This window comes from Camelus ferus, chromosome 19 (genome assembly GCF_009834535.1).
Source record: "Camelus ferus isolate YT-003-E chromosome 19, BCGSAC_Cfer_1.0, whole genome shotgun sequence".
Taxonomy (NCBI): Eukaryota; Metazoa; Chordata; class Mammalia; order Artiodactyla; family Camelidae; genus Camelus; species Camelus ferus.
Window position 1 is genome coordinate 37,936,612 of NC_045714.1, and position 26,829 is coordinate 37,963,440.

Genomic DNA, 26,829 nt, shown 5'->3' on the forward strand with positions numbered 1-26,829 from the left:
CTGCTTCACTGTAGTAAGTTACCTACCTGACCTCACAGGCATCTGAGTTTACAAACTCTAGGACACACTCTTCACTGTCTTGTTAGGGATTTGGTCAAGTTGACGAGGAGTGGCCTAGCCACCAGTGTAGCCAGTTATTCTAATTCAGCTGAGCTTTGGGCAGCACAGGAAGAGGGAATTATTGCGGAGCCTTACCAGTGATTGGCAGAGAAAGAAACAAAGAGCTCTGTCTGAAAAATACTTTCAGGAGCAAGATGACAAGAGAGTTCAGCAAGAAGAAATGCACCCAACTAACAGTGAAAAGCAAAAAGACCCAAGCAAAAGCCATATTTATGAACAGACTGAGATTCCTGGAGAAGCTTATCTAACTCAAAGTAGGAGAGAAAAACTCCACAAAATCAAGCGCCATTGATCCAAAAATGTCCTAAGATGGGACAGGCACTTGTACCAGAAAGCCACATTTTCACTGCAAATAGTCATCAGGCTAGAGACTCACATTATTCTTTTTCCTCCCATAAACCCATTGGTTTCTATTAAGTAAATTCCTTGATGAACAATTCAGTAGTGAAGGGTCCCTTAAGCTGGCCAGTAAGTATATGCTAAAGGACCACTGGGACTGCTTAGGAGAGGGACTGCTGAGCAACAAATAAGGAACACAGGCTATGACTGATGCTATGGATGCAAACGTTCAACACTCAATCTTTGTTTCTGTGGAAAACAGTATCTTTAAGGAAACATTTTTTAAGTTGAACTATAACATGATACAGCAAAGAGTGTAAGTTGTAAATGTACAGCTCCAGTTTAACAAGGTGAACATTATTCCTGCACAGTCACTACTCAGATCAAGATACAACACAACCAAAACACCCTGAAAGCCTCCTTCGTGCTCCCAGTGGCAGGGGCAAGGACAGAGATCCGAGGGAAAAAAAGTAGGATCCCAGGACCCTCAATCATTACATCAAAACAGATTTCAAATGGTGTAAAAATTTAGACATGTATGATAAAAACTTTAAATATTAGAATGAACACAGTTTAAAATCCAACAGTGAAAAAAGCAAGAAAAACTCTAAAGCCATAAAACGAAAGATTGATCAATCTGACAACCTAAAAAGCAAATATTTCCATATTGAAAAGTATCATAAACAACATCAAAATTCTATTTTCAAAATAGGGGAAAAAATAGAACACATGTGACAAAGGACTTTTAAAAACTGAGTACTTACAAATTACTATGATCTGAATGCTTGCCCTCCCAAAATTCACATGTTAAATCCTAATGCCCAATGTGATGGCATTAGGAGGTGTGGCTTTTGTGGGTGATTAGGTTGGGAGGGCAGGGCCCTCATGAATGGGATTATGCCCTTATGAAAGAGGCTCCAGAGAGATTCCTTAGCACCTTTCCTCATGTGAGGACACATACAGAAGCTGGCAGTCTGCAACCCAGAAGAGGACATTTACCAAACACCAAATCTGCCAGTGCCATGAACTTGGACTTCTCAGGCTTCAGAACTATGACAAATACATTTCTGTTATTTATAAACTACCCAATCTGTGATATTTTATTATAGCAGCCTGAACAAACTAAGACAGAAAATCAGTAAGAGAAAGGCCTAATAACCAATTAGAAAAAACTGCAAAAGCCACTAACAGACAATTGGCGGAAAAGAAACTACTTATAAATGCATGAAAAGATATTAAATTTCACTCACAAAAACATGCAAATTTTTAAAACTATGAAGAGAATATATTAAAAAAAAAACCTCTTACAACTCATAATAAAAAGATAACCCTATTAAAAAATGAGAAAAGGAAACAGACATTTCTCCAAGACAGATATACAAATGACCTGTAAGCACATTACATGATGCTCAACAGCAACAGCCAATGGGAAAATGCAAATCAAACCCAAGTGAGCTAACACTTCACACCCAGTAGAATGGCTATAATCAATAATGCAGAAAATAACAAGAGTTAAGGAATTTGTGGAAAAATTAGAACCCTCATGCACTGCTGGTAGGCATGTAAAATGGTGCAACTGCCTTGGAAAAAACAGTCTGACAGATTATCAAAGAATTAAATATATGAGTTACCATATGACCAAGCAATCCCACTTTAAGGTATATACCCAAAATTAATGAAAACATATTTCCATACAGAAACTTGTACACAGATGTTAAGAACAGCATTATTTGTGGTAGCAGAAAGGCAGAAACAACCCAAATGTCCATCAACCCAAATGTCTATCAACTGACAAACAGACATACAAAATGTGGTATATCCATACAAAGGAATATTATTCACCCATTAAAAGGAATAAAGTGCTGATATGCTACAATGTAGATGAACTCTGAAAACATTAAGCTAGGTGAAAGAAGCCAGTAACAAAAGATCACATATTACATGACTCCATTCATATGAAATGTCGAGAACAAGGATATCTACAGAGACAGAAAGGAGATTGATAGTTGCCTATGATGGGGTTGAAGTTGGAGGAATAGGGGAGTGATAGCTAAAATAAATGTAGTTTCTTTCTGGGGTGGTAAAAATGTTCTAAAATTGTGGTGGTAGTTGCACATATCTATGAATACACTAAAAAACACTGATTTGTACATTTTAAATGGGTGAATTATATGGTATGTGAACTATATCTCAATAAAACTGCTTTAAAAAACTGGAGAGAGACAATTTCTCTCATATCTGCTTAGTAAATATTTAAAATACTTAAAAGTATACTGTTCAGTAAAGGAGGCTACTGTGTGCTGGAAATGTTCCATTCAGTGATTTGGGTGGTAGCGACAAAGGTGAACTTATTTTTTGGCAATTACTGGTGTACTTTACTGCATGCAAGTCATACAAAGTCCATAAAAACATGCCGTGTTGGTGATGGTGTGGATAAACAGACACTCTTATCTTTGTTACTGGGGATGTAAATTGATAAAATCTCTTAGGTATGTAAACTGACAAGTTTATAAACAATAAAAGGTACATATGCTTTGATCCCAAAGGTGTTTAGTACTCACATGTACAAAAACCTTTACTGCAACCCTGTTTGTTATAGGAAATGCGTGAGAAAACTCTAAATGTCCATCAATTGGGGCCTGGGTAAATAAATTATGACATAATTACACCAGGCATGGGGGAGGGTATAGTTCAGTGGGAGAGCGCATGCATAACATGCACAAGGTCCTGGGTTTAATCCCCAGTACCTCCGTTAAAAAGAAAAGTTAATATAAATAAATAAACCTAATTACCTCCCCTCCAAAAACAAACAAAAGAGAAAACACCAGGCAATACTATATAGCTGTTTAAAATAATGAGGCAGATTTACATGTACTAAAATGAATCTATCTCCAAGCTAGAGAATTACATGGAAAAAGCAAGATGCAGAGCTGTGTACCTGTATATACAGTATGCCATCACTACATGGGGAAAAAAAAAGTCTAAGGGGGGTAACTATTTACACACACACATATTACCCCAGAACATCTCTGAAAGGAGATAGAAGAAACTTGTAATCACGGCTGCCTCTGAGGAGGGAACATGTGGAAATAGGAGACATACCTTTTACTCTGTGCCTTAAATAAAAGATGGATATATTATCAATTCAAATAAATCTAATTCTTCTAATGTAAAAGTTATGGTGCTTCTACACAGGTGAGCGCCACTGAGCTTCTAAAGATTAAAATTCTGAAATGTTTGCTATAAATTTTAAAATGTTTCCTATCTCCCATTTCAAGGGTTTAATTAAGTCATTAAGTTGTGATAGTAATAATAAACAACTACTTACATCAACACCTCCAAACAAGTCAAAAATATAAGTATTTGGATAAGTGGTTTCTTGGGTAAGTTTCCTCTCTTCAGTAACAAATGCCATAGCCTCCATGGAGAGAAGAGGAGAAATTTCCTAGTTTAAAAAAAGTATACAGAGGGACATTTAGCTTTCGTATCCAACACAAACCAGACACCAAAACAACAGCTTGCATTTTAGTTGCAATTTGAATTCATGACAGCCCCAAAACAGCAACACCCCCACCCCACAGTCAAATGAACCATAAAAAAATAATAATCTTACAGAAAAGCTGATTGAATAAAATTTGTAGTAAGAGCAGTAATAGCTAACCTATTAAATGCTTATTATGTACTAAGCATGGTTCTAAGTACTTCATGTATTAGTTCTTTTAATCCTCACAACCCTATGAGATAACAGTAACTTATCAGCCCAATTTTACAGATAAGGAAACTAAGGTACAAAGAAGTTGTCAATGTCACACAGGGTATATGACAGAACCAGGACTTAAACCTAGGAAGTCTGGCTCCAGAGTCTGTGCTTACAGAAGGAAACAGAATGCTTCTGGGTGACTAGGAGATAAAGTAAGACGAACACAAGACCCTACCCACTATGCTCCCTCCTCAGGAACTTTGAGGGAGATGGAACACACCAGGCTAGAGCAATGACTCTCACACTGTGCTGAGCATCAGAATCATCTAAAGGGCTCCTTAATACCTAGACTGCTGGGCCTCACCTGCAGTTTGATTTAATAGGTCTGGGGTGGAGCCTGAGAAAGTGCATTTATAACTAGTCCCAAGTGATGCTGCTGCTGCTGGTCCAGGGACCACACATAAAGAAAAAGCAGAACCCTCTCTTACAGATAACCTGTGAGAGGCCAGGCACCAGGCTTCTGTACTTCAGCCCATTTAATTCTTATAATAATTCAATGAAGTGAGTATAGTTTTACCAACATTACAGGTGAAAAAATCACAAAGTTGTGCATGATCACATAATTAGTAAGTGACTGAACCACTTCCTCTGGTCTTCATTTCTCTCATTTATAAAACTAGGATGTAATTCCTGCTGGTAACATAGTACAGTGGAAGCTAGTTTCAAGAGTAAGACAAATCTGGGCTCATCAAACAATAGCCACATGGCTTTGTGTAGGTTATGCTGAGTCTCAGTTTTCTTAGCTTTTTAAAAAGGGAATGCAGCAGACATCTGGGTTTGCCTGTTCAGTATCTCTTTTTCTCTTCTTTAGGTAACAGCCCCATTTCTGTGGAGGAACATGAGGCCACACACAGATGTCAAGAGAAGAAATGGACAGCCTAACTCTATACAGCCCCTGAATTCACATCTGTGCTCTCCAGTTATGTGAGACAACAAAGGGTCTTTTTCGCTAGTCTGAGTGGCTTACTGATACCTGCAATCAAAGTATTCTGGATAAATACAAATAATCCACCTCACAGAGTTACCATAAAAACTAAATATGCCTGGTACACATAAATTTCAAATAAATATTTGCTGAATGCATAAAGAAATGATGATCACATGGCAAGCTCTCACAAATACTAATTTCCTTCCTTCATCTATCCCATATCTCAGACACTTTGTAGGAATCAAATGAAAATGTGTAATTCTTTGCAAAATGTTCTCAAACAAGTGTAAGGCACTATAACTGTTTCTATCTTAATTAGACTATAAGAAGATCAAGAACACAAAACATTTTCTTATTAAATAAACTTTTATTTGGGAATGATTTCCAATTTATAAAAAAGTTGTATAGACAAAACATCTCTTCTTAAAAGTAGAGATTAAACTTATTTGGTCCTATTATATCTTAGAATGACTTATTATGTGATATAATAATCAGAACTTCACCTCTGAAGAACAACATTATATAGTTTCATTATGATCAAATATAACTTGCATGGGTTTTAACTACAGCTAGAGCTGCTGATCTAAATTCAAAGTTGGACTCACCTCCAACAAGCTGAAATTTGGATATAGTAACCCTAGACCTACTGAATCAGAAACTGTGGGTAGGGCCCAGCACTCAATGGTTTAACAAGCCTTCCAGGTGATTCTGATACACACTCAAGATTGAGACCTGCCCTGCATGTCTCTGCACTCTTTCATCCCTCTCCCAACCATCAAGACCAGTCCCTTCATCTTCTTATGTTAGTCAGAGTTACCAACAACCATAAGGCCACTTCCTTGAACCTTTAGCAATATGGGGTCTTTTAAATCCTGCTCAAATAGAATGTCATCTCTATCCCAGGGCACAGGCCTCCCAAATTAAGCAAGCACTGCCACAAAACAAGCATAAATAAAACTCAGAAATATATACACAGGGAACTTAATGGTGGTGGGATTATAGGTGGTTTTTATTTTTTTCTTTGCACTTTTTCTCAACTTCCCAAATTTTCTACAGCTTACGCAATAAAAACAGGCTATTTTAAAAAGCAGACTGAAGGGGAGAAAAAAACTGACATCTTCTATCATTTGGAGGCCTTGAAACAGCCCCTCCAGGGCCCCTAACAGTTACCTTGAGGATGTTTTGGCACTCAACAAAGTCACTGTGGAGGTGGCTGGTTGCGTACAGCTTAAGGAGCAGCTGAGGAATTCCACTCCATTTGGACTGTTTGTCCCTCTCCGTCAAAAAAGTCTCAGTGAACTGTAAGTCAAAAGAAAAAAAAAAGGATCATTTTATTGGCAAGGAAAGAACTACTAGCATATATGGCAAAGGAGAGCAGCTGGCTCCTAAGCCCACCCAGGACAAATAATTCAAAGGTCTCTTTCTAGAAACCTTCAAAAAATCCCCCGCAGCCTAGAAGGTAAAAGTCCAGCTCCCTGTTTGTGATACATGTCCCTCCTATTCTATCACCCACTTTCCTCTCTAGCTTCATCTCTTTCCCAATGCATACTCTAGGCTCCAAACGTACGTCTTTCTGCCTCTCTGCACATGCTCTCCCCCTGCCACCTGTAGGGGGAAACTAAAGTGAAGGTGGAGGCAGTAAACACACACATATACAGTTGACCCTTGAACACAGGTTTGAGCTGCATGGGTCCACTTATAGGAAGGGTTTTCTTCAATAGTACATACTACAGTACTACACAATCCGTGGTTGGTTGAATCCACGAGTGCAGGGGAACTGCAGGTTTGGAGGGTCGACTCTAAGTTATACACGAATTTTCAACAGTGGAGAGTCAGAGCCCCTAACCCCCTGTGCTGTTTAAGCCTCAAATGTACTACCACAGAACATCTCTAGATGTCTTCCCTACCTGGAAAACTCCTTCTCCTCCCTGTCTTTTTTTTTTACCAGGAAAGCTCTTTCTACTTCAAAATGCAAGCCAAACCACCAGAAATTTTCCTTGATAGGCCTTCCCCTCTCCTTTCTAAGAGTCTGGGGCCTTATCTAATATTCATCCTAGTGTATCATAATTACTGGTTCACTTGCCCACCCCCTCCTACAGACCACAAGCCCCTTCAGGCTATATTTATTGTGCGCACCTTTCTCTCAAAGAATGCAAGGCACAGAGCAGGGAATCAGTAAATGTTTGAAGGCATGAGCAATAGTCTTCTAGTCTAATGACAGGTTCATTAGTCAATATGGCAGCTTCCACTAACACATTTGGGACATAACATTAAAATGCCAGAGTGAATTATTTTCATGTACACTTGTCCCTCAATGAGATCAAAAGCTCCTTGTAACTGTTATTACAGGACATGTATGTCTTCAATAACATCTTAGTCTATCCTGATGCATATCAATCCTATGACCTTGGACAAGTCCTACTATTCTTCTTGAGCTTGTTTTCTGAGATTGTAAAAATAAGATAATACAGGAGTAATGAGATGTCTATCAAAGTAATATGTAATAGGGTGAACCATAGGAAATTACCATCTCTGTAGGTCAAAATGATTATCAGAAATTTTATATACTTCAAGCAAGTTCAAATCAAGGCAAGCCCCAGAACAATGAAAAAATATCTTTCCTTGAATTCAGAAAATAGAAAGCAATGATAGTTTTATGGGACTCAGCAAAAGCAGTTCTTACAAATTTATAGCTATAAACATTCATATTAAAGGAGAGAGATCTCATATTATCTGATCTTCCACCATGAGAAACTAGGGGGAAAAGGAGCAAACCAAATCCAAAGCAAGCACAAGAAAATTAAGATCACTGCAAAAATAAATGATACAGAGAACAAAAAAAAAAAAAAAGGGAGAAAAATCAACAAAATCGAAAGTTGGTTCTTTGAAAAGATCAGTAATACTGAAAATAGTTACACTGACCACCTTACACTGACTCAAATTGTTACATTCAGTAATGTAAAAGGGGTAATACTACCAAGCTTAAGGAAATAAAAAAGTCATTACATAATGACAGGAGTCAATTCTCCAAGAAAACAGCAATCCCTAATGTTTATGTACCTACCAACAGCACAGCAAAATAGGTAAGGCAAAAACTGATAGAACTGCAAGGAAAGATAGACAAATCCACTATTTAGTTGGACTTCAACACACTCCTAGTAGGCAGAAATAATTAAGGATATGGCTGACTTGAACTAAATTATCAATCAACTGGATATAACTGAACTTTACAGAATACTTTATCCCACAGCAGCAGAATACCTATTCTTCTCAAGCTCACATGAAAATTCACCAGGAAAGACCACATTCTAGGCCATAAAACATACCTTAACAAAATTTTCTTAAAAACAGAAATCATACAAAGTATGTTCTCAGACCACAATAGAATTAAACTTGAAATCAATAACAGATAGTTACAAATCCCAAAATATTTTGATATTCAACACATTTCTAAATTACATATGAGTCAAAGAAGAAGTTTCAAAGAGAAATTTTTAAATATTTTTGAACTAAAGGAAAATGAAAATATAACTTATCAAAATCTGTGAGATGCAGTAAAGGCAGTGCTTAGAGGAAAATTTATAGTACCGAAAGCATGTATTGAAAAGAAAACCTAAGATCAATCATCTAAGCTCCTACTTCAGTAAACTAAACTCAGCAATTTAAGCCTAATGTAAACAGAAGAAAATAATTATAAAAATGAGAGCAGAAACCACTGATATTCAAAGCAGGAAATCACTAGGAAAAACTAAGGAAACCAAAAGCTGGTTCTTTCAAAAATTCGTAAAATTGGTAAACCTCTAACCAGGCTAATCAAGAAAAAAAGAGAAAAGACATAAATTACTAATATCAGAGAAGTAAGAGAGGTACATCTATGTTTACAGCAGCATTATTCACAATAGCCAAAAGGTGGAAACCAAAGTGTCCACTGGCAGGTGAATGGATAAACAAAATGTGATATATACAAAGGAATATTAAATGGTATGTTATTTAGCCTTAAAAAGAAAGAAATTCTGATACATACTACAACATGCACGAACCTTGAGCACATTACACTAAGTGAAAGAAGCCAGTCACAAAAAGACATATACTGTATCATTCCACTTACATGAGGTACCTAGAGTTGTCAAATTTATAGAGACAGAAAGTAGGATGATGGTTGTCAGGGTCAGGAAGAGTGGGAAGAAGGGGAGAGAAATGGGGAATTGTTTAATGGGTACAAGGTTTAGTTTTCCAACACAAAGAGTTCTGGAGACCGACTATACAACAATATAAATACTTAACACTATTAAACTGTATGCTTAAAATGGTTAAAATGATAAATTTATGTTATGTGTATTTTTACCACAATTTAAAATAAATAAAACAAGCATCACGTTATTGATCCCTTTAAATATTGAAAGGATAAAAGAATTATATGAACAACTCCATGTCCACAAATTTCATTACTTAAACAGATCATTCCTTGAAAGACACAAACTATCAAACTCACATGAGGAGAAATAGGTACACTGATAAGCCTGTATCTATTAAAGATACTGAGTTAATAATTTAAAGAATGGGCAAAGTCTCTAAGTATATACTTTTCTGAAGAAGATGTAGAGACGGCCAATAAGCGCATGAAAAAATGCTCAACAGCATTAATTATCAGAGAAATGCAAATTAAACTCAAAGTAAGACACCACTTCATACCAATGAGGATGGTTACAACTAAAAAGACAAATAATAGTAAGTGCTGGCTAGAGTGTAGAGGAATTGGAATCCTCACACTCTGCTGGTGGGAATGTAAAATGGTGCAGCTACTTTGAAAAAAAGAGTTTGGCAGCTTCTCAAGAAGTTAAATATAGTTACCATATGACCCAGCAATCCAGGTAGGAAGCCAAAAGAAATGAAAACAATGTCCACACAAAAACTTGTACACATAAATTCATGGCAGCTTTATTCATAATAACCCAAAAGTAGAAAAAAAAACAAACTAATGTCCACCAACTGATAAATAGATAAATAACAAATGGTATACCCATATAGCAGAATATTATTTGGTGATAAAAAGCAATGAAGTACTAATACTTGCTACAACATGGACAAATCTTAACATTATGCTAAGTGAAAGAAGCCATCCATAAAAAGCCATACATTATTTGATTCTATTACTATGAAATGTCCAGAATAGGTAAATCCATAAAGTCAGAAAGTAGATTAGTAGTGACCTAGGGCTGAGAGGAGGTAGAGGGCAGGAATGGGGAGGGAACTGGGCAGTGACTATTAATGGGTATGGAATTTCTTTAACGGTGATGAAATTTTCTAAAATTGACTGTGGAGATAGCTACTGTGGAGATTAACTTCATGTATATAGTAAAAACCATTGACTTGTATACTTTAAATGGGTGACTTATGCAGTATGTGAATTATATTTCAACAAAGCTGCTATAAAAATAAATCATGGACATAAGGAACTTTATGGGGTGATGTAAGTGATGTAAATGTTCTAAAATGACTGTGGTAATGTCTAACTATAAATTTCCTAAAAATCACTGAATTGAACAGCTCAATGAGTAAATTTTATAGTCCATAAATTATACCTTAATAAAAGCTCTTTTAAAAAAGAAACATTTAAGATTTCTGGTCAAGATGGCAGAGTGGTAGGACCACGAGCTCACCTCTCCTCATGACTACAACAAAACCACAACTGAATGCTAACAACCATTGAAAAAAAGACTGGAATCTAGCAAAAAAGATCTTTTGCAACTAGAAACATAAAGAGGGAACCACAGCAGGATGGTAGGAGGGGTGTGTTTGTGATATAATTGGGCCCCATATCCCTAGGGTGGGCGACCCACAAGCTGAAGATTCGTTAAGTCACAGAGGCCCTCCCACGGGGGTGAGAGCTCTAAGCCCCATGTCAGGGTCCCCAGCTCCAGCCCTGGCATTGGGAAGAAAAGGAGACCCCAGGACATCTGGTTCTGAAGGCCGGTGGGGCTTGGTGCCAGGAGCCCCACGGGACTGGGGGAAAAGGAGAATTCATTCGCTTGGAAAGCGTACACAGAATCTCATGTGAGCCAGGTCTAAGGGCAGAGGCAGCAATTTCATAGGAACGTGGGCCATGCCTGCCTGCTGGATTTGGAGGGTCTTCTGGGGACGTGGGGGATGGCTACGGCTCACCCAGGGGACATAAAAGCTGGTGGTGGACATTATGGGAGTATTCATCTACATGAGCTTTCCTGGAGGCCGACATCTTGATTGGAACATTAGCACCTGAGACCTAGCCCCACCCAATAGCCTGTAGGGAAGCCTCAAGCCAAACAACATACAGGGTGGGAACACAGCCCCATTCATTAGCAGACTTCTCAAGCCACAAAGGCCCTACACACCAGAGGTCCAGGACCAAGCTTCACCCAGCAGGGGGCAGGCACCGATTCCTCCCGCCAGGAACTCTGCTTAAGCCTCTAGTCCGGCCTCATCCCCAGGGGCAGATACTAGAAATAAGAAAACAATAATCCCAAAGCCTGTGGAAGGAATCCACAAACACACACAAAGATAAACAACATGAGGCGGCAAAGGAGTATCTCCCAGGCCAAGGCATGAGATAAAATCCCAGAAGAAGAAATAAGTGATGAGGAGATAAGCAATTTACCTGACAAAGAGTTTAAAATAATGATGGTGAAGATGTTCAGAGAACTCAAGAGGAGTAAAGATGCACAGAGCGAAGTCTTTAGCAAAGAGCTGGAAAATATAAAGAATACCCAAACAGAGTTGAAGAATAAAATTACTGAAATGAATAACACACTAGAAGGAACCAGGAATAGACTAAATGAGGCAGAAGAAGAGATCAGTGAGCTAGAAGACAGATTGGTGGAAATCACTACGGCAGAACAGAAAACAGAAAAAATAAAAAGGAATAAGAGAACTCTGGGACATGAAGCACTCTAATATTTGCATTATAGGGGTCCCAGAAAGAGAAAACAGAGAGAAAAGACCTGAGAAAATTTTTGGAGAGATACTCATTGAAAACTTCCCTAATTTGGGAAAGTCACTCAAGTCCAGGAAGTACAGAGAGTACCACACAGGATCAACTCAAAGAGGAATACACCAAGGCACACAGTCACCAAATTGACAAAAATTAAAGATAAGGAGAAAATATTAAAATTAGCAAGAGAAAAGCAACAAATAACATACAAGGAAACTCCCATAAGGTTATCAGCTGATTTTTCAGCAGAAACTCTACAGGTCAGAAGAGAGTAGCATGATATATTTAAAGTGATGAAAGGGGAAAACTTACAACCAAGAATACTCTATCCAGCAAGGCTCTCATTCAGACTTGATGGAAAAATCAAAAGCTTCACAGATAAACAAAAGCTAAATGATTTCAGCACCACCAAACCAGCTTTACAACAAATGTTAAAGGACCTTCTCTAGTTATCAAACCATAAGAAAAGAAAACAAAAAGAAGAAAGAGAAAAAAAAAAGACCTACAAAAGATTGCTTTGGCCGTTTGGGGTCTTTTATGGTTCCTTATAAATTCTGGAATTGTTTGTTCTAGTTCTGTGAGGAATGTTGTGAGTATTTTGACGGGGGTTGCATTGGATCTGTGGATTGCTTTGGGTAATGTTGCCATTTTGATAGTGTCGATTCTTCTAATCCAAGAGCACAAGAAATAGTTCCATTTCTTTGTGTCATTTCAGTTTTCAGAGTATAGGTAACCTCCTTGGTTAAGTTTGTTTCTAGGTATTTTGTTCTTTTTGATGCAATGGAATGTTTATGTCAGTTATAAAATTCTGGTTTTTGAAGTGAAAAAAAAGTGAATGAAGAGCTGCAAATGGCAAAGTATCCTTCTTTCTTATGGGTGAGTTGTATTCCATTACATATATGTATGCTGCATCTTCTTTATCCATTCACTTATTAATGTGCACTTAGGATGCTTCCATATCTTGGCCATTATAATGTTGCTGTTAATAGCAAGGTGTACATATTTTTTGAATTAATTCTTATTTTGTGATTGGCTTTATTCCTTTGATAACTATGTAAAGCTAAAGCGCTAAACATTCTTAGAAACAATGAACAGTACATATATGTAAATTTAAAAATATATGTGCAGTGGAAAAAAAAGGTGCTATCAAGCCACGAAAGACATGGAAGAAATTTAAAAGACATATTACTAAATGAAAGAAGCCAGTCTACAAAAGGCTACAAATTGTACAATTCCAACCAAATGACATTCTGGAAAGGCACAGCTACAGAAACAATAAAAAGATCGTGGTTTCCAGGAGTTTGGGGAGAGGGAAGGAGGGATGAATAGATGGAACACAAGGGATTTTCAGGACAATGAAATTATTCTGCATGATACTATAGTGGTGGCTACATGTCATCAAGCATTTGTCAAAACCCATAGAACGTACAATATCAAGAGTGAACCCTAAAGTAAACTACGGACTTTGGTTGATAATAATGTGCCCGTGTTGGTTCATCGATTGTACCAAATATGCCACACTGATGAGGGATGTTGAAGGTAGGGGAGTATGTATGTATGGGTGGAGAGGGCTATGTGGGAACTCTCTATTTTCTGCTCAATTCTGCTGAAATTGCTCTAAAAAATTAAGTCTATCAGATAACTTCAAAAAAAAAAAAAAGGCAGAGACGTGGAGGAAGTTGGGTTTGGGGGAGCCATGAGGATCTCTATGGAAAGAGCATTCCAAGTAGAAGGAATGACAAATGGAAAAGGCTCTGGGGCAGGAGCATTTGGGACGAGTTCAAATATCGGGGTGGGAGGCCAGTGCGGCTGGAACACGAGCAAGTCTCCCTTGCCCACATGCGTACAAGCCAGTCTGAGTGCCACCCCCTGGTCCCCTCTGCACCCTAATTTGCCTGGCCTGAAGCCTCCCCAACACTTCTCCCTGAGTTCGACACAGTGATGCTCTGCCTGCCCCTCCCACTCCCCAGAAGCAGTTACTCCAGCACAAAACAGGATGTGGTGTCACAACTGGCCATTCCCATTTGTCACCGGGAGAGGAATAAACTGCACCCTAGTTTGTAAAAGGATGTACATGAAGCCACCTCACCTACTACTTACTGCATGAGAAACTGTGTGCACAGAGGGGTCAGCACCCTGTTGCCAAGGTGCCAAATCCAGTCTGATGCCTGTTTCCATACAGCCCGGAAGCTAAGAATGGGATTTACAGATGAACACTTACAATTGATTTGATCTTAGGGAACACTAACTCTGAACCCCAAATGTAAGCAGTTACTTGGAATAGTTAGCAAAATATTATTATAAAAAAAATTCCATTCTTCTATTAGTACACCTGCATAAGAAGGAAAAAAAAACACTTAAAAAAAGAAGAGAAAAAGGAACAAAGAAGAGGTGGGACATCTAAAAAGTAAACACTGCATTAAGCAAGTATATTTAAATCCCCAAGTATTAGTTATTACATTAAAAGCAAATGTACTAAATGCGCCAATTAAAAGACAAAGTTTGTTATACTGCTTGCCTAATAAACAAACGTCTTATAGAAAGGCTGAAAATAAAAGAACAGGAAACAATACACAATGCAAACACCCACCAAAAGAAAGGTGGTATAAGTGTATTAAAATCAGCATATGAGACTTAAGGCATAAAGTATTACCAGAGATAAAGACATTTTATGACAATAAAATGGTTAACTAGGACAATCTAAACAGTTCTAAATCTGAGTGTACCTAATAAACAAACCCATAATCATAGTGGGATATTTTTATAATTTCTCTCAGGAACTGATATAAACAAAAAACTAGTAAAGATATATAGGGTTTTAACACAATTAAACAAAATGGACCCACTACAGCACTACATCTGATAGCTACTCTATACATTTTTTGCAAGTACACAGAACATTTACAAAATGACGAGTTGTTAGGCCATAGAGCAAATTTCAGCACATTTAAATGAATCGAAATACAGACTATTTCAGTGCAATCAGCCTAAAGTCTGTAACAGAAAGATAACTATAAAACCCCCATATTTGGAAATTAAGAAATACACTTATAAAAATGCATAGGTCAAAGAAGAAATCCAAGCACAAATTTGAAAATATTCTGAAATAAGTGATAATGAAAACACTACAAGTCAAAATTTGTGGGGTGCAACTAAAGCTACGACTAGTGGTCAGATTAAACCTGATATCAAAACCTGCTGAAAGGAAAATTATAGGCCATTCTCACTCATGAACATAAAAGAGGAAGAATCCTAATAAAAAAATTAGTGAATCAAATTTACCAACCCATAAAAGGGATGAAATTTTGTACCAGAAATTCAGATTTGGTTTAATACTTAAAAATTTTACTCAGTGTAATTCATCACATTAATAACACAATGGAAAACAATTATATGAACATCTCAATTGATGCAGGAAAAAACATTTTGATAGACTTCAACATCAGAAACCCAGTAAAGAAGTGAACTAATAACAGTATCTACAAAAAACCTTCAGCAAACATCATACTTAATGGCTAAATGTTTAAGCCTCTCCCCCTCTCAGATCAGGAACATGCCACTTCAATTCACTGCACTAACAGCACAGCAAGGCAAGCAGATAAAAAAAAAAAGATAGATGTAAGACTGGAAAGGATAAAATAAAACCTTCATTTGCAGACAATATTTGCAGATGATCGTACACATATACAATCCAAAAGAATCTAAAAGTAAAGTCATAAAATATAGGAGCGATATAAAAATCAATCTTGCTTTTATATTACAGCTACTGCTAGAAAATACAATTTTAAAAACACTATATACAATACCATCAAAACATGTCAAATGCCAAGGAATAAATCTTAACAAGAGTTATGTAAGACCACTTCATAGAAAACTATAAAACATTATCAAGAGAGATGAAAGAAGACCAAACCAAAGAAAAAGAGGGGGGAAGGGCAGCGGAGGGAGAACAAGTGTATTGCACTGAAAAGACTGAAGGCAATCACAATTAAAATTCTGATGTAAAAATGTACAAGTTCATTCTAAAATGTATATGGACATGGCAAAGGGCCAAGAATAGTCAAGGAAATCTTGAAGATAAGTAGAAGATACTCTTCCAATTCAATATACTATAACCAAAATCAACATATAAAAATCACAGAAAATAAGACAGTGTGATATCAGCATAAGGATAAAAGGGCAGACCAGTGGAACAGAAGAGACGGAAACAGATGGAAAACAAACACTAAAGAGCAATGAAGAGTCTTTCCAATAACAGGTTAACTAGCTAACCATGTGGAAAAGCTCATACCACACCCCAAAATAAATTCCAAGTAGAGCATATATTTAAATGGAAAAGGTAAAACAATAAAGCTTCTAGGAGATAAATAATCTTCATGACCTTAGGGTAAGCAAAGATTTCTTAAACAGAATACAAAAAGCACTAACCATAAAGGAAAACAGCGATACAATGAGTTGTGTTAAACTTAAGCACTTCTGTTCACCAAAAGGTATTTTTAGAGACTGAAAAGGCAAGCCACCAAATGAGAAAATATTTGCAAAACATCACTACAAAGGGCTCATATCCAGGAAATGAAAAGAACTTCAAATCAATAAAAAAAGAAAAAAGAAAAATCCCATTAGAAAAATGTGCAAAAGATTTTAACAGGCAATCTAGAACCGAGGAAGTCCAAAAAGGCCAATAAACTTCTGAAAAGGTGCTTAACCTCATTAGTCATCAGGGAAACACAAACTAAAACCATAATGAGATACCACTGCACAAACACTAGAATGACTAAAATTAAGAGGACTGGTAACATCATGGGTTAGCGAGAACATGGAACAACAGAAACTCACATACACTGCTGGTGGGACTGGAAATTAACACAACCACCTGGGAAACTGATTAACTGATGCTGAACCTGCGTATATCCTATAACCCAACAATTCTACTTCTAAGTATATACCCAAAAGAAATTGTGCATATAGGCATTAAAAGACATGTACAAGAATGTACATATAAGCATTATTCACAATAGTCAAAAACTGGAAAGATCCCAAATACTAATCAAAAGTACAATAAATTAATTGTGGCTTAGTATCATCAAATACTATACAGCACTGAAAATGAATGAACTGTAGCTTCACCATCATCATGGGTGAATCTAACAATGTTGACTGAAAGAAGGCAGACTCAGTGAATACTATTTGACTTTATTTATATAAAGCATAAGAACTAGTACAACTAAATGCTATGCTGTAAGTCAGACCAGTAATTTCATTTGGAAAGGAAGAAGAGTAGGGACTGGCAGAGGGTACAGAGGTGATGTGGCGGCTGCTACATAGTTGATGATTCTGTTATTGTTCATTGAGCTGCGCATTTACTTTTTGTGCATTTTTATTTGTGTGTTATATTTCAACACAAAAAGTCTTGTAAGCACCTGACACAAAATATTCTGTACGTACCGATCAAGGCAGGATCTCTAGAATACATTTTAAGTGAAAAAAGCTGGATGCACAATAGCATATACGGAAAAAGATATATACACATGCTTTTCTAAGTTTAGAATGTCCCTAAAGGGATACACAAGACATCAATAATCATAGTTGCCTCTGGGAGTAGAGCTGGAGGGTGCTAGTAGAGGTGGTAGTGGGCTACTTGCAAGGAGACAACCTTTCTACATATACACGTGCACATGTTTTATCTATTCAAATTAAGTATTACCTCTGCTGGGGATGGACTGACGTGAAAGGGGCATTAACCGTACTAATAATATCTCAAATTTGGCGGTGGGTACATGGTTATTGTGGTAATACACTGGTATTATTTATTATAGCTTTTCACAGGTCAACTACTTAACAATACACTTAAAAAAAATCCAAGTCTCTCCACAATGACACACTGTGGATGCTCAATAAATGTTACCTTCCCCACCCTATTCCCAAATACCTAAACTTATCTCCCACCTATCCCCCACAGGAGAACTTCACTTTCTCTCCTGTCTTCTAATGGCCAATTTTGAGGGCTTTCTCAGTGGTGTTCTTAGTGCCAGAAGTATCTCCACTACTCTGTTAAAATTCTACTCATTCTTCAGAACCAGCTCAAGTCTCACCTATTCCATGAAGCTCTCCAAAGCAATCATGGCCCAAACTTCACAGGAGAAAAAAAAATGCCTTTTAAAAATAGGAAGCCCCTAAGAGAACATTAGGTGCAATCATTCTGCAGAGGGTGTTAATGTCAGGTGATAGACATGACTTTACTACGGTTATTTTATATATATGCATCTATATATATATTTTATTGAAGTATAGTCACTTTACAATGTGTACAATTTCTGGTGTACAGCATAATGTTTCACTCATACATATACAAACATATATTCATTTTCAAATTTAGTTGTTATATATTTTAACGTGTATCTACACAAAGTGTCCTCACAACGAATAAAAAGACCTTCATCAATGCATATCATAGTTAAATTTCAGAGTACCAGAAAAAGAGATGATCCTAAAAGCTCTGAGGAAGTGAGGGGTAGGAAAATAGGTCACATACAAAGGACTGGAAATCAGAACAGAACCTCTTAACAGTTACACCAAATGCCTGAAGACAATGGAATAATACCATTAAAAAATTAAGGAAAAATAACTTCCAACTGAGAATTCTATATCCAGCTAAGCTAAATATGCAAGTGTAAGAATAAAAGACATTTTCAGACATGCAAGCTTAAAAAAAGGCTACCTCCCATATACTCTCTTAAGAGGCTACAAGAGTTCCTTTTCCAAGAAAAGGGAACATAATATTCAGAAAACAGAGGCTCTAGAACGTAAGAAAAAGAAAGAAAATGCTCTCAATTTGGTGAAGAGAAATCCTAAGAATTCAGCTGTGCAGCTGTTCTAGCGAGTAACTAGTCCAAACTGGAGGACAGAGGGTTCCAAGGGTTCAGAATTTGGGAATAAATGATAAGAACAAAAAAAGAAAAGAAAAATTCTAAAGGATGATAATTCTAGTGGAAAAAGCCAGACTCAAAAGGCAACAAATGGAATGGTTCCATTTCTGTGACAGCCTGTAAAAGGGCGCAAGAACAGGACAAAAGACAGAGGAGCAGTTGCCAAAGGAATGGGGTGGGGAAGGGACTAACTACTACCAGGGAATTTTCTACATCCTAACTGTAGTGGTGGTCACACAGCTGTATGTGTTTGTCAAAACTCATAGAACTACACACTAAAAGGGTGAATTCTACTATATTTATATTTACATCTCAACTTAAAAAATGGGAGGGAAAGGGCAGCTTTTAACTCTAAGAAAAACAAAAAATTATACAAAACAAATTGTTGTATACTATATGGCTCTGCTGTAAACAATTATACCATCATCCTAATGTAAATACCTAATAACAACAGCCAAAATTGATATACCTACATTAGAAGAATGATAAAGACCAAATGTATCCCACAGGGTGCTGTGAATTAAATCCTAATCTTCTACAAGAGGGAGAAAGGATAATTTCTTTAAATAAAAAAAAAAAAGCAAAGTCAAGCAATAGCCTTATAAAAATGTTATTTAGAAGACTGGCTCTTCTGTTTTGTTTCCTGGACCCTTCTCCAAAAGAAATAACGTGACTGCAGTTGTCTGGGGCCAATGGAACTTGGGGGTGAAAAGTGAGGACACCACTGTTTTTTGTTACAAGGTTCATGATATCCAAAGATCCTCCAAACTATTCCAAATATTCAACTTCATAAGGAATTTCTTTTTCTACTGCTAGTTTGTCTTACACGGCATTTGCTGTCACTTTAAAATAATCATCTAGATATTGTTTTCCTTGTGAACAGCTGAGTAGTGTGATGAAAGAGCCACCATCCAGGCGTCTTCAAAGTTGAAATTTTGGCAGGTGTCATATGGGTTTTTTCTCTTGGAGTACTTGTGGTTTAACAGTTTATAGGAGTGATAATCTCTTACATCATGCTGCCTAAACTGTCAACATGTTTAGTGAATGTGACACCTCCAGCCATTTACAATTTTCATTGACTCATTTTGTCTTTATTTGCTTTTCTTTTTAAAATAATTCAAGGCTGAATTCCATAAACATAAAATGTATATCTTATTTGTTTAGTCCTAAGATATCTAATGCTTCAAAATATATTAAGAACAAGTACATATCCCTCTTAAAGAATAATTAATGAAGATTAAATATCTTTAGTTAATGAAGATTAAAACCTTGTTGGATTATTTTGACAACAAACGTTAACCAGTGAGTGCCTGTGTCCACTTAAATGGGATTTGTTTTGTTTCAATATAATTAGGAGTGAATTTTATCGTTTGTGAATACAAAAACTTTGTTTTTGTTATTTCTGTTAAAATGTTATTTATAGTTTTTGATTAATGAGAATTTATCCTATCCAGGGGGTTTTCAGTATAAAATTATCCTTCAAAGACAAAGGAAGACTGTATCTGACTTGTACCCCTAAGTTTCACAAATATTAATGCTTAGAACAAGGTTAAAACAAGTAGTGCCTATTGAAATTAAAAAAAAAAAAAGAGGGGTCAATATACAGAAAATATAGGATATAAGTAACACTCAGGTAGAATTTAGGTATGCCAATAATCATGAAGGAAGCAATGACTGGCATTTGGGAAACAGAACAAGGATGTCATACCTCGCCTGTTACCAGACTGCAAAACTGAAGTACTATCTCTAGGGGTGGTGGGTCGTGACCTGTGAGAGTTGCTCTGCCTAGCTTATCCCTCAACTCCTACTGATCATGCAGGGTCTTGTGCACCCCTGGTAAGGATTATGGATTTGATTCTAACTGCAAAGGGATGCCACTAGAGGGTTTTAAGCAAAGGATTATAAGATGTGATTTGCTTTAGGGATCAAATGTACTGATAAATGCGAACAGGCTCTGTAAACACTAACGCATCACACCAGCGTATCTTATTACTTTGACAGAGGGCGAAGTGAAAGGGAGAGATGAAAGTAAGGCATGTTAAAATCCAAGTAGGACAGGCCCATTTTAAATCACGTGGCTGAGAGTCTTCTCCCAGGCTTCTCTCAAGTCCCATTTAGGGAAATGGGGAAGATCAGGTTTGGTGGAAGAGGAATCAGGAATTGTATTTGCCATAATAAGTTTGAGGTGTCCATTAGACATCTTGGTAGAGATGCAGAGAAAAAATATTTGGATATATTCAACTACAGCTAAAGGGAGAAATCACGATCGAAATACAGATTTAGGATCCATCAGAACATAGAGTTTTGTTAAAAACAATACTTGCTAATCTATATAGCATACTACTATTTTTTAGACACCATTTTAAGTGCTTTACATGTTATAAATGCACTTGGTCCTTACCACAACCTTACCAGGCTGGTCCCATGATTATCTCTATTTTACAGATGAAGGAACTGAGGCACAAAGAGATTAAGCCACCCGTCCAAAGATACATACCAAGTATGTACCAGATCTGGGATTCAAACCTAGGTAATCTGATCCCAGAACACTTTAAAGCCAGGATACTTTTTGGGATACACAAAGAGACAGGAGTGAAGAGGAGGAAGATGGTGCCCTCATATACAGTATTTCGATTCTAACAATTGTCTGAGTCCTGAGTATCAAGTGCCTGGCACAGCTTCAGGCTCTGCAGACACAGCGAAAAATAAGGCACAGTCTCTCAAGAAGCCCAGTCTAATAGCTATGAGCTGATAGCAACTATTTACTGAACATCTACTGTGTGCCACACACTGGCCAAGCTTTATAGACACATTATTTCACTTACTCCTCGTAAGAGCCATGTGAGGTAGATGTCATTACTGCCATTTTAGAAATAATGAAACAGGTTCAGAGAGGTTAAATAATATAACCTAGGTCACTCAGCTAGCAAGTGACAGAACTAGGGTTCAACACAGGTCCATCTTACTTCAAAATCTGGTCTTTTCCAAGAAAGTCCTGTTACATCCTACAACATGGATAAACCTTGAAGACATCATACTAAGTGAAATAAGCTGGTCTCAAAAAGACAAATACTGTTTGATTCCACTTATATGAGGTATCTAAAGCAGTCCAATTCACAGAAACAAAGTAATAGAATGGTGGTTACCAGGGGCCGGGGGAGGAAAGGAGGAGTTGTTTAATGGGTAGTTTCAGATTTGCGACATGAAAAAATTCTGGAGATCTGTTTCACAACAATGTGAATACTTAACACTACTGACCTGCACACTTAAAAATGCTTAAAATGGTAAATTTGATGTTATGTGTTTAAAACTTAAAAAAGATTTTTTTATCTGGTTTTTCCAATTATACCACATGTCATAATGGATATACTTACTGTGCTATAGAAATACCTGTGAGGAAATAATTTATTCTGCAGTGTGGGGAAGGAGAGGGTATAGAAAGGAAGAGAGCAAAAAAAGTTATTAAGAAAGGATACATTTAAAAGATGAAGGTCCCCACTTTATCCTCACTATAGTTTGGGGACGATATCTCCATCTCAACCTCTGCAACAGCTCCCACACCTGTAGACAACTAATAATTACCACAATAACCAGACTAATCCAGGCTTAAGAACATTCCAGCACCTTCTATCTTGTAAGCTTCTTCAGTCTCCTCCCATTCCAAGTCATCTAGCACTGGAAATAAATTAAGTGTCCTAAATTGCCCCATTCACTAAGCTAAAGAACTTCTGCAGCTCCCTACTGCCCTCAGAACACAAAGGATTATCAAGACAAGAGGTCAGGAACAAATTACTTAACCTTTCTAAGCCTCAATTTCTTCAACTGTGTTAAGAGGTGAGTCCTGACACTTGATTCAAAAGACACTGTATACCTTGCACAATGCTTTATCCAAAGTACGTGCTCAGTAAAGATGAATTAGTTCCCTTTCTGCCTGTTCCTACATACCCAGCTCAGTAAGGGTCTTTGGGTTAAAGGACAGAGCAAGTATTTCCACAATCTTAAGGCAGATAGGGAAGAAGACAAAGGGAAAAACTCGCTCATCTATGGTTAACTGTGTCCAGGAAAACACTGCTCACCCAGAACTGCTTCTTCATCTGTAACCCTCCACAAACACAGACCACTTGGTCTTTATCTTTTATTCTATTCTTTTAATCACATAAGTATTATGAAATTAAGCTAATATATAAAGTTATACCCAATTCCCACCCCACTACAACCAACCACTTTATTAGTTTCTTGTATACACTTCCAAAGTTTGTTTATGCTAAAGCTGTCTTTAAGGTAATGTTTTACAGCTGTGTGCAACATAAGTTCTGAGAACATGAAGGGCCTGGGGGAGGAGCAAGCAGCCTAGGTCTTATGCATCCTGCTTTACCTTAAAGCAGTGTCCTTTGCTCATTCAAAAAAAAACACTAATCATATATCGGGCGCATATTATAAGCGAGATACCAAGTACAGCATTTATGAACTGACTACCCTTCAGCTTCTTACTACGCATCAGAAATGCATTTAACTCTTTACACAATTGTCTTTGCTCCTCACAACATCTTAACAGGTAGGTTACTAATTATCATCTCCATTTTACAAATGAGGAAACCGTGGCACAGAAAGGTAACTTGCCCAAGCAAGAGACAGAAGGGTTCTGAATCCAGGCGTGACTCCAGAGCCCTAGCTCCTAACCGTGACGCTCTATACTGGCGAAACAGATTAAGTCCCTGCACTCGTTGGAGCTCAGCCTACTGTGGGATACAGGCGAGAAAAAGAGTAGACAACAAAGAAATATGTAATTACAGACTAAGAAGGTAATGTAAACCAAACGAATTCAGGGCTGTAACTGAGTAACAATGAGGACCTACTTAGAAGGTTGGGAGAGAGGGTTGTGTCAAGGAAAGGCCTCTCTGAACGAATGACATTTATGACGGCTTGGGAACCATTTGTGGGCTGCAATGATGACCCACCACCCAATTCACGGAGGAGAAACTCGAGGCCGGTAGAGTCTAAAGCAAACTCGCCCAGGGTCCCCCAGACGTGCAGACGTGGCGCAAGGAAGGGAGGATCCAGGAGCTGGGCCCAGGACTCGTACACGCCATCAATGCCCGATGCAACCCAGCCCGCTCGGCCCCTAACCCGGGGCCTCTAGCCTGACGCTGCCCCATGCCCCGCCGCGGCTGACAGCGTCCGGACAGCTCATAGGGAGGCCCCGCGGCCGGCCAAGAGGGGTTGGGCCCGTACTGCGGCGGCCTGGAAAGGCCTCTTCCCCGGCCCCCCGCCAGCTCCCGCCCGGTCCACCCCGCCCCGCCCCTCCGGGCCGGCTTCGTACCTGCACGGCCCGGACCAGGCCCCGGCCGGTCAGCTGGCCCTGACGCAGCTGCAACAGAATGTTACCAGGCCGCGGCCGGCCGCCCCATCCGCCCCAAGCCGCTACCGTTGCCGCCGCCCGTCGCCCTCGGCCGGCCCCAGACCCAGCAGCCGCCGGTGCCGCCGCCATGTCTCCTCTTCCGACAAACAGGAAGCAAGCGGCCCCGGGGCCGCGGAGATTTCTACGGGGCGGCGGAGGGGTCGCCGCAGCGCCCCCAGTGGGCCGAAGGCGGAGGCGCAAGCCGCGTGGCAGGGGTGAAGGCCGGGAGGGCTGCTGGTAAATGTAGTCTTGCTCCCAGGCGGGCAGGTGCGAGAAAGCTGTTTCGTGCGCTGCTTTTTTTTCCGGTCCCTCCATCTGGCATTTCGGCGAGGTTCCCCGAGGACGAAGACAAATCCCCGCGTATGCACTCTCCCATTTCTTGCCTATTTGGGAGGCTACAACCAGCTGGCTAGGAAAAGATCCTGGGTTCCAGGCCAGGAATCAGGCCTCCTGGTCTGATTCCTGCCTGCTTCTCTCTGTCCCTGACTCGCCACAGACCTCCCTGAGCCTTGATTTCTTCGTTGATTCATTCAGTCAGTAGTTCCTGAGAACCCTTCGGCCAATAAATGGTTCCTTGGAGCCAGCTCTGTGCCCAGCACCGAATGGTCCCTGAGAATACAGTGGTGAGTAGAACAAATTAACAGGTCCCTGCTTTGGAATGCAGGTTACAGAGTAAGTCAGTAAATCCATACACAAACACACAGTAACAAACTGGGTAAATTGTGTAACTGGGTAGGCTGTTGTGAAGTTAAATGAAATAATAGAAGGGAAAGAAAGGGATTGGTAAATTGTGACATCATATTTTCTCTCAGAGGAAGCTTGTCCTAATTTTCCCCCACCAGGTATGTTCTCTATTATGAGCCCACATAGTCATTCTTTTGGCAAACTTCTGTGGCAGGATCGCGTTGTCTCTTTTTTCTTCCTGAGAGGGGGTCTTGTAACATAAATGAAAGAGGAGTGCTGGGTGTGATGCAATAAGGAATGGTGGAGATCATGATTCATAATTTATTGTCCAAACCAGAATGCTTTTAAGAATAAAAGGATGCTGTTAACAATTACACTGGAAGAGCAGGCACACTGGGATCGTGGTCACTATCATCATGCCCACTTACAAGGAGTGGTCTCTACTCGCCTCCTGCAACTTGTTGCTGGATCTTCTAGTTTTTACATGAAAATCTCCAGTTTTGAAAACTCCACGGGCCAAATAAAACTCGATTTGTGACCTCTGGAACAGGGAGACCAGGACCAGGTCCAGGTACACATGGAAGTTTAACATGTGGTAGTGGAGATACTTCAAATCGATGGGGAAAGGAAAAAAATGTTAAATCTTTAATGTCACACCAAAAGCTAAAATAAATCTCAGATATATTAAAAGCTATATAAAACAAAATCAAAGTATAGTTCTAAAGCTGGATTATGCTAATGGTTCTCAAACCTTAAGCTGACTAAAAGTCATTGGATAGTACCCACAAAATGGGTGAATTTTACGATAACTAAATTATACCTCATAAATTTATGGTATGTAAGTTATATGATATGTAAAAAATCAAAGTATAAAAATAATAGAAGTGAATCTATGGGAATACTTTTATGATTTGGGGATAGAAAAATTCTTCTCAGTCATAAAACCCAGATGTCAAAAATAGGAAAAATTGACAAGTTTGACATAAACAATGTTAAAATCTTCTATGTAAGATGCTATAAACAACCATAAAAGGCAAGTGATATTCTGGGAAAGAGTCAATATCCAGAATGTATGAAGAACTTACTGCACCCTCTGCCTGACGTTCCCATCTTCAGGAAGCTCTGTGAATGGCTTGCTTCCTCATGTACTCCAGGTTTCTATTCAAGGAGAGAACTTCCCTACCATCCACATAAAAATAGTATTCCTTACACTCACCATCTTATTACCTGCTTTGTTAGTTTTAATAGCACTACCTCCACCCGACTTAGTTGTTTACTTTCTGCACCCCTCCCCCTGACTAGAGTATAATCTTCGTCTTTGTTCACCCCTGCATTCATCTCCGGCACCTAGAATAGTACTTGATACATAGTATGTAATCAAATATTTGTTTATTGGCTCAATAAATTAATGAACAGATACATGAACTCCTATAAAAATCAAGGAAAAACCAAGCAACCCAATAGAAAAATAGGTAGAAAGGAAGAGGCAATTCACAGGAGAAAAATAAATGGTCAGTAAATGTGTAAAAAATGCCCACCCTCAATTTTACTAATAGAATGCTGATGGTGAGGGCATGAACTGATATACCTTCCTGGAAAGAAATTTTTTAGCAATATGAATTAAGTCATAAAGCAACTTTTTTTTAACCTTTTTTTTATTGAGTTATAGTCACTTTACAATGTTGTGTCAAATTCCAGTGTAGAGCA

General features: G+C 38.3%; 2 protein-coding genes across 4 annotated transcripts in view; one reads left to right on the forward strand and one right to left on the reverse strand.

Annotated features, from left to right (window-relative positions):
* Positions 1-24,559, reverse strand: part of TRPC4AP (transient receptor potential cation channel subfamily C member 4 associated protein) — a 62,004-nt gene extending 37,445 nt beyond the window's left edge. For 2 of the 3 annotated variants that reach the window (XM_032462160.1, XM_032462161.1), the window contains exons 1-3: positions 24,361-24,558; positions 6,318-6,446; positions 3,788-3,904 (exon numbers count right to left, since the gene is read on the reverse strand). In XM_032462160.1, the coding sequence (XP_032318051.1) occupies positions 3,788-3,904; positions 6,318-6,446; positions 24,361-24,528 (414 nt within the window). In that variant the 5' untranslated portion in view covers positions 24,529-24,558. Of the gene's footprint in view, positions 1-3,787; positions 3,905-6,317; positions 6,447-24,360 lie in introns of all 3 variants that reach the window. The other variant, XM_032462162.1, reaches the window with a different exon arrangement.
* The window catches only part of LOC116658005 (60S ribosomal protein L29-like), an 801,314-nt gene that overhangs the window by 705,872 nt on the left and 68,613 nt on the right, over positions 1-26,829 (forward strand). The gene's annotated exons all lie outside the window — the stretch shown is intronic.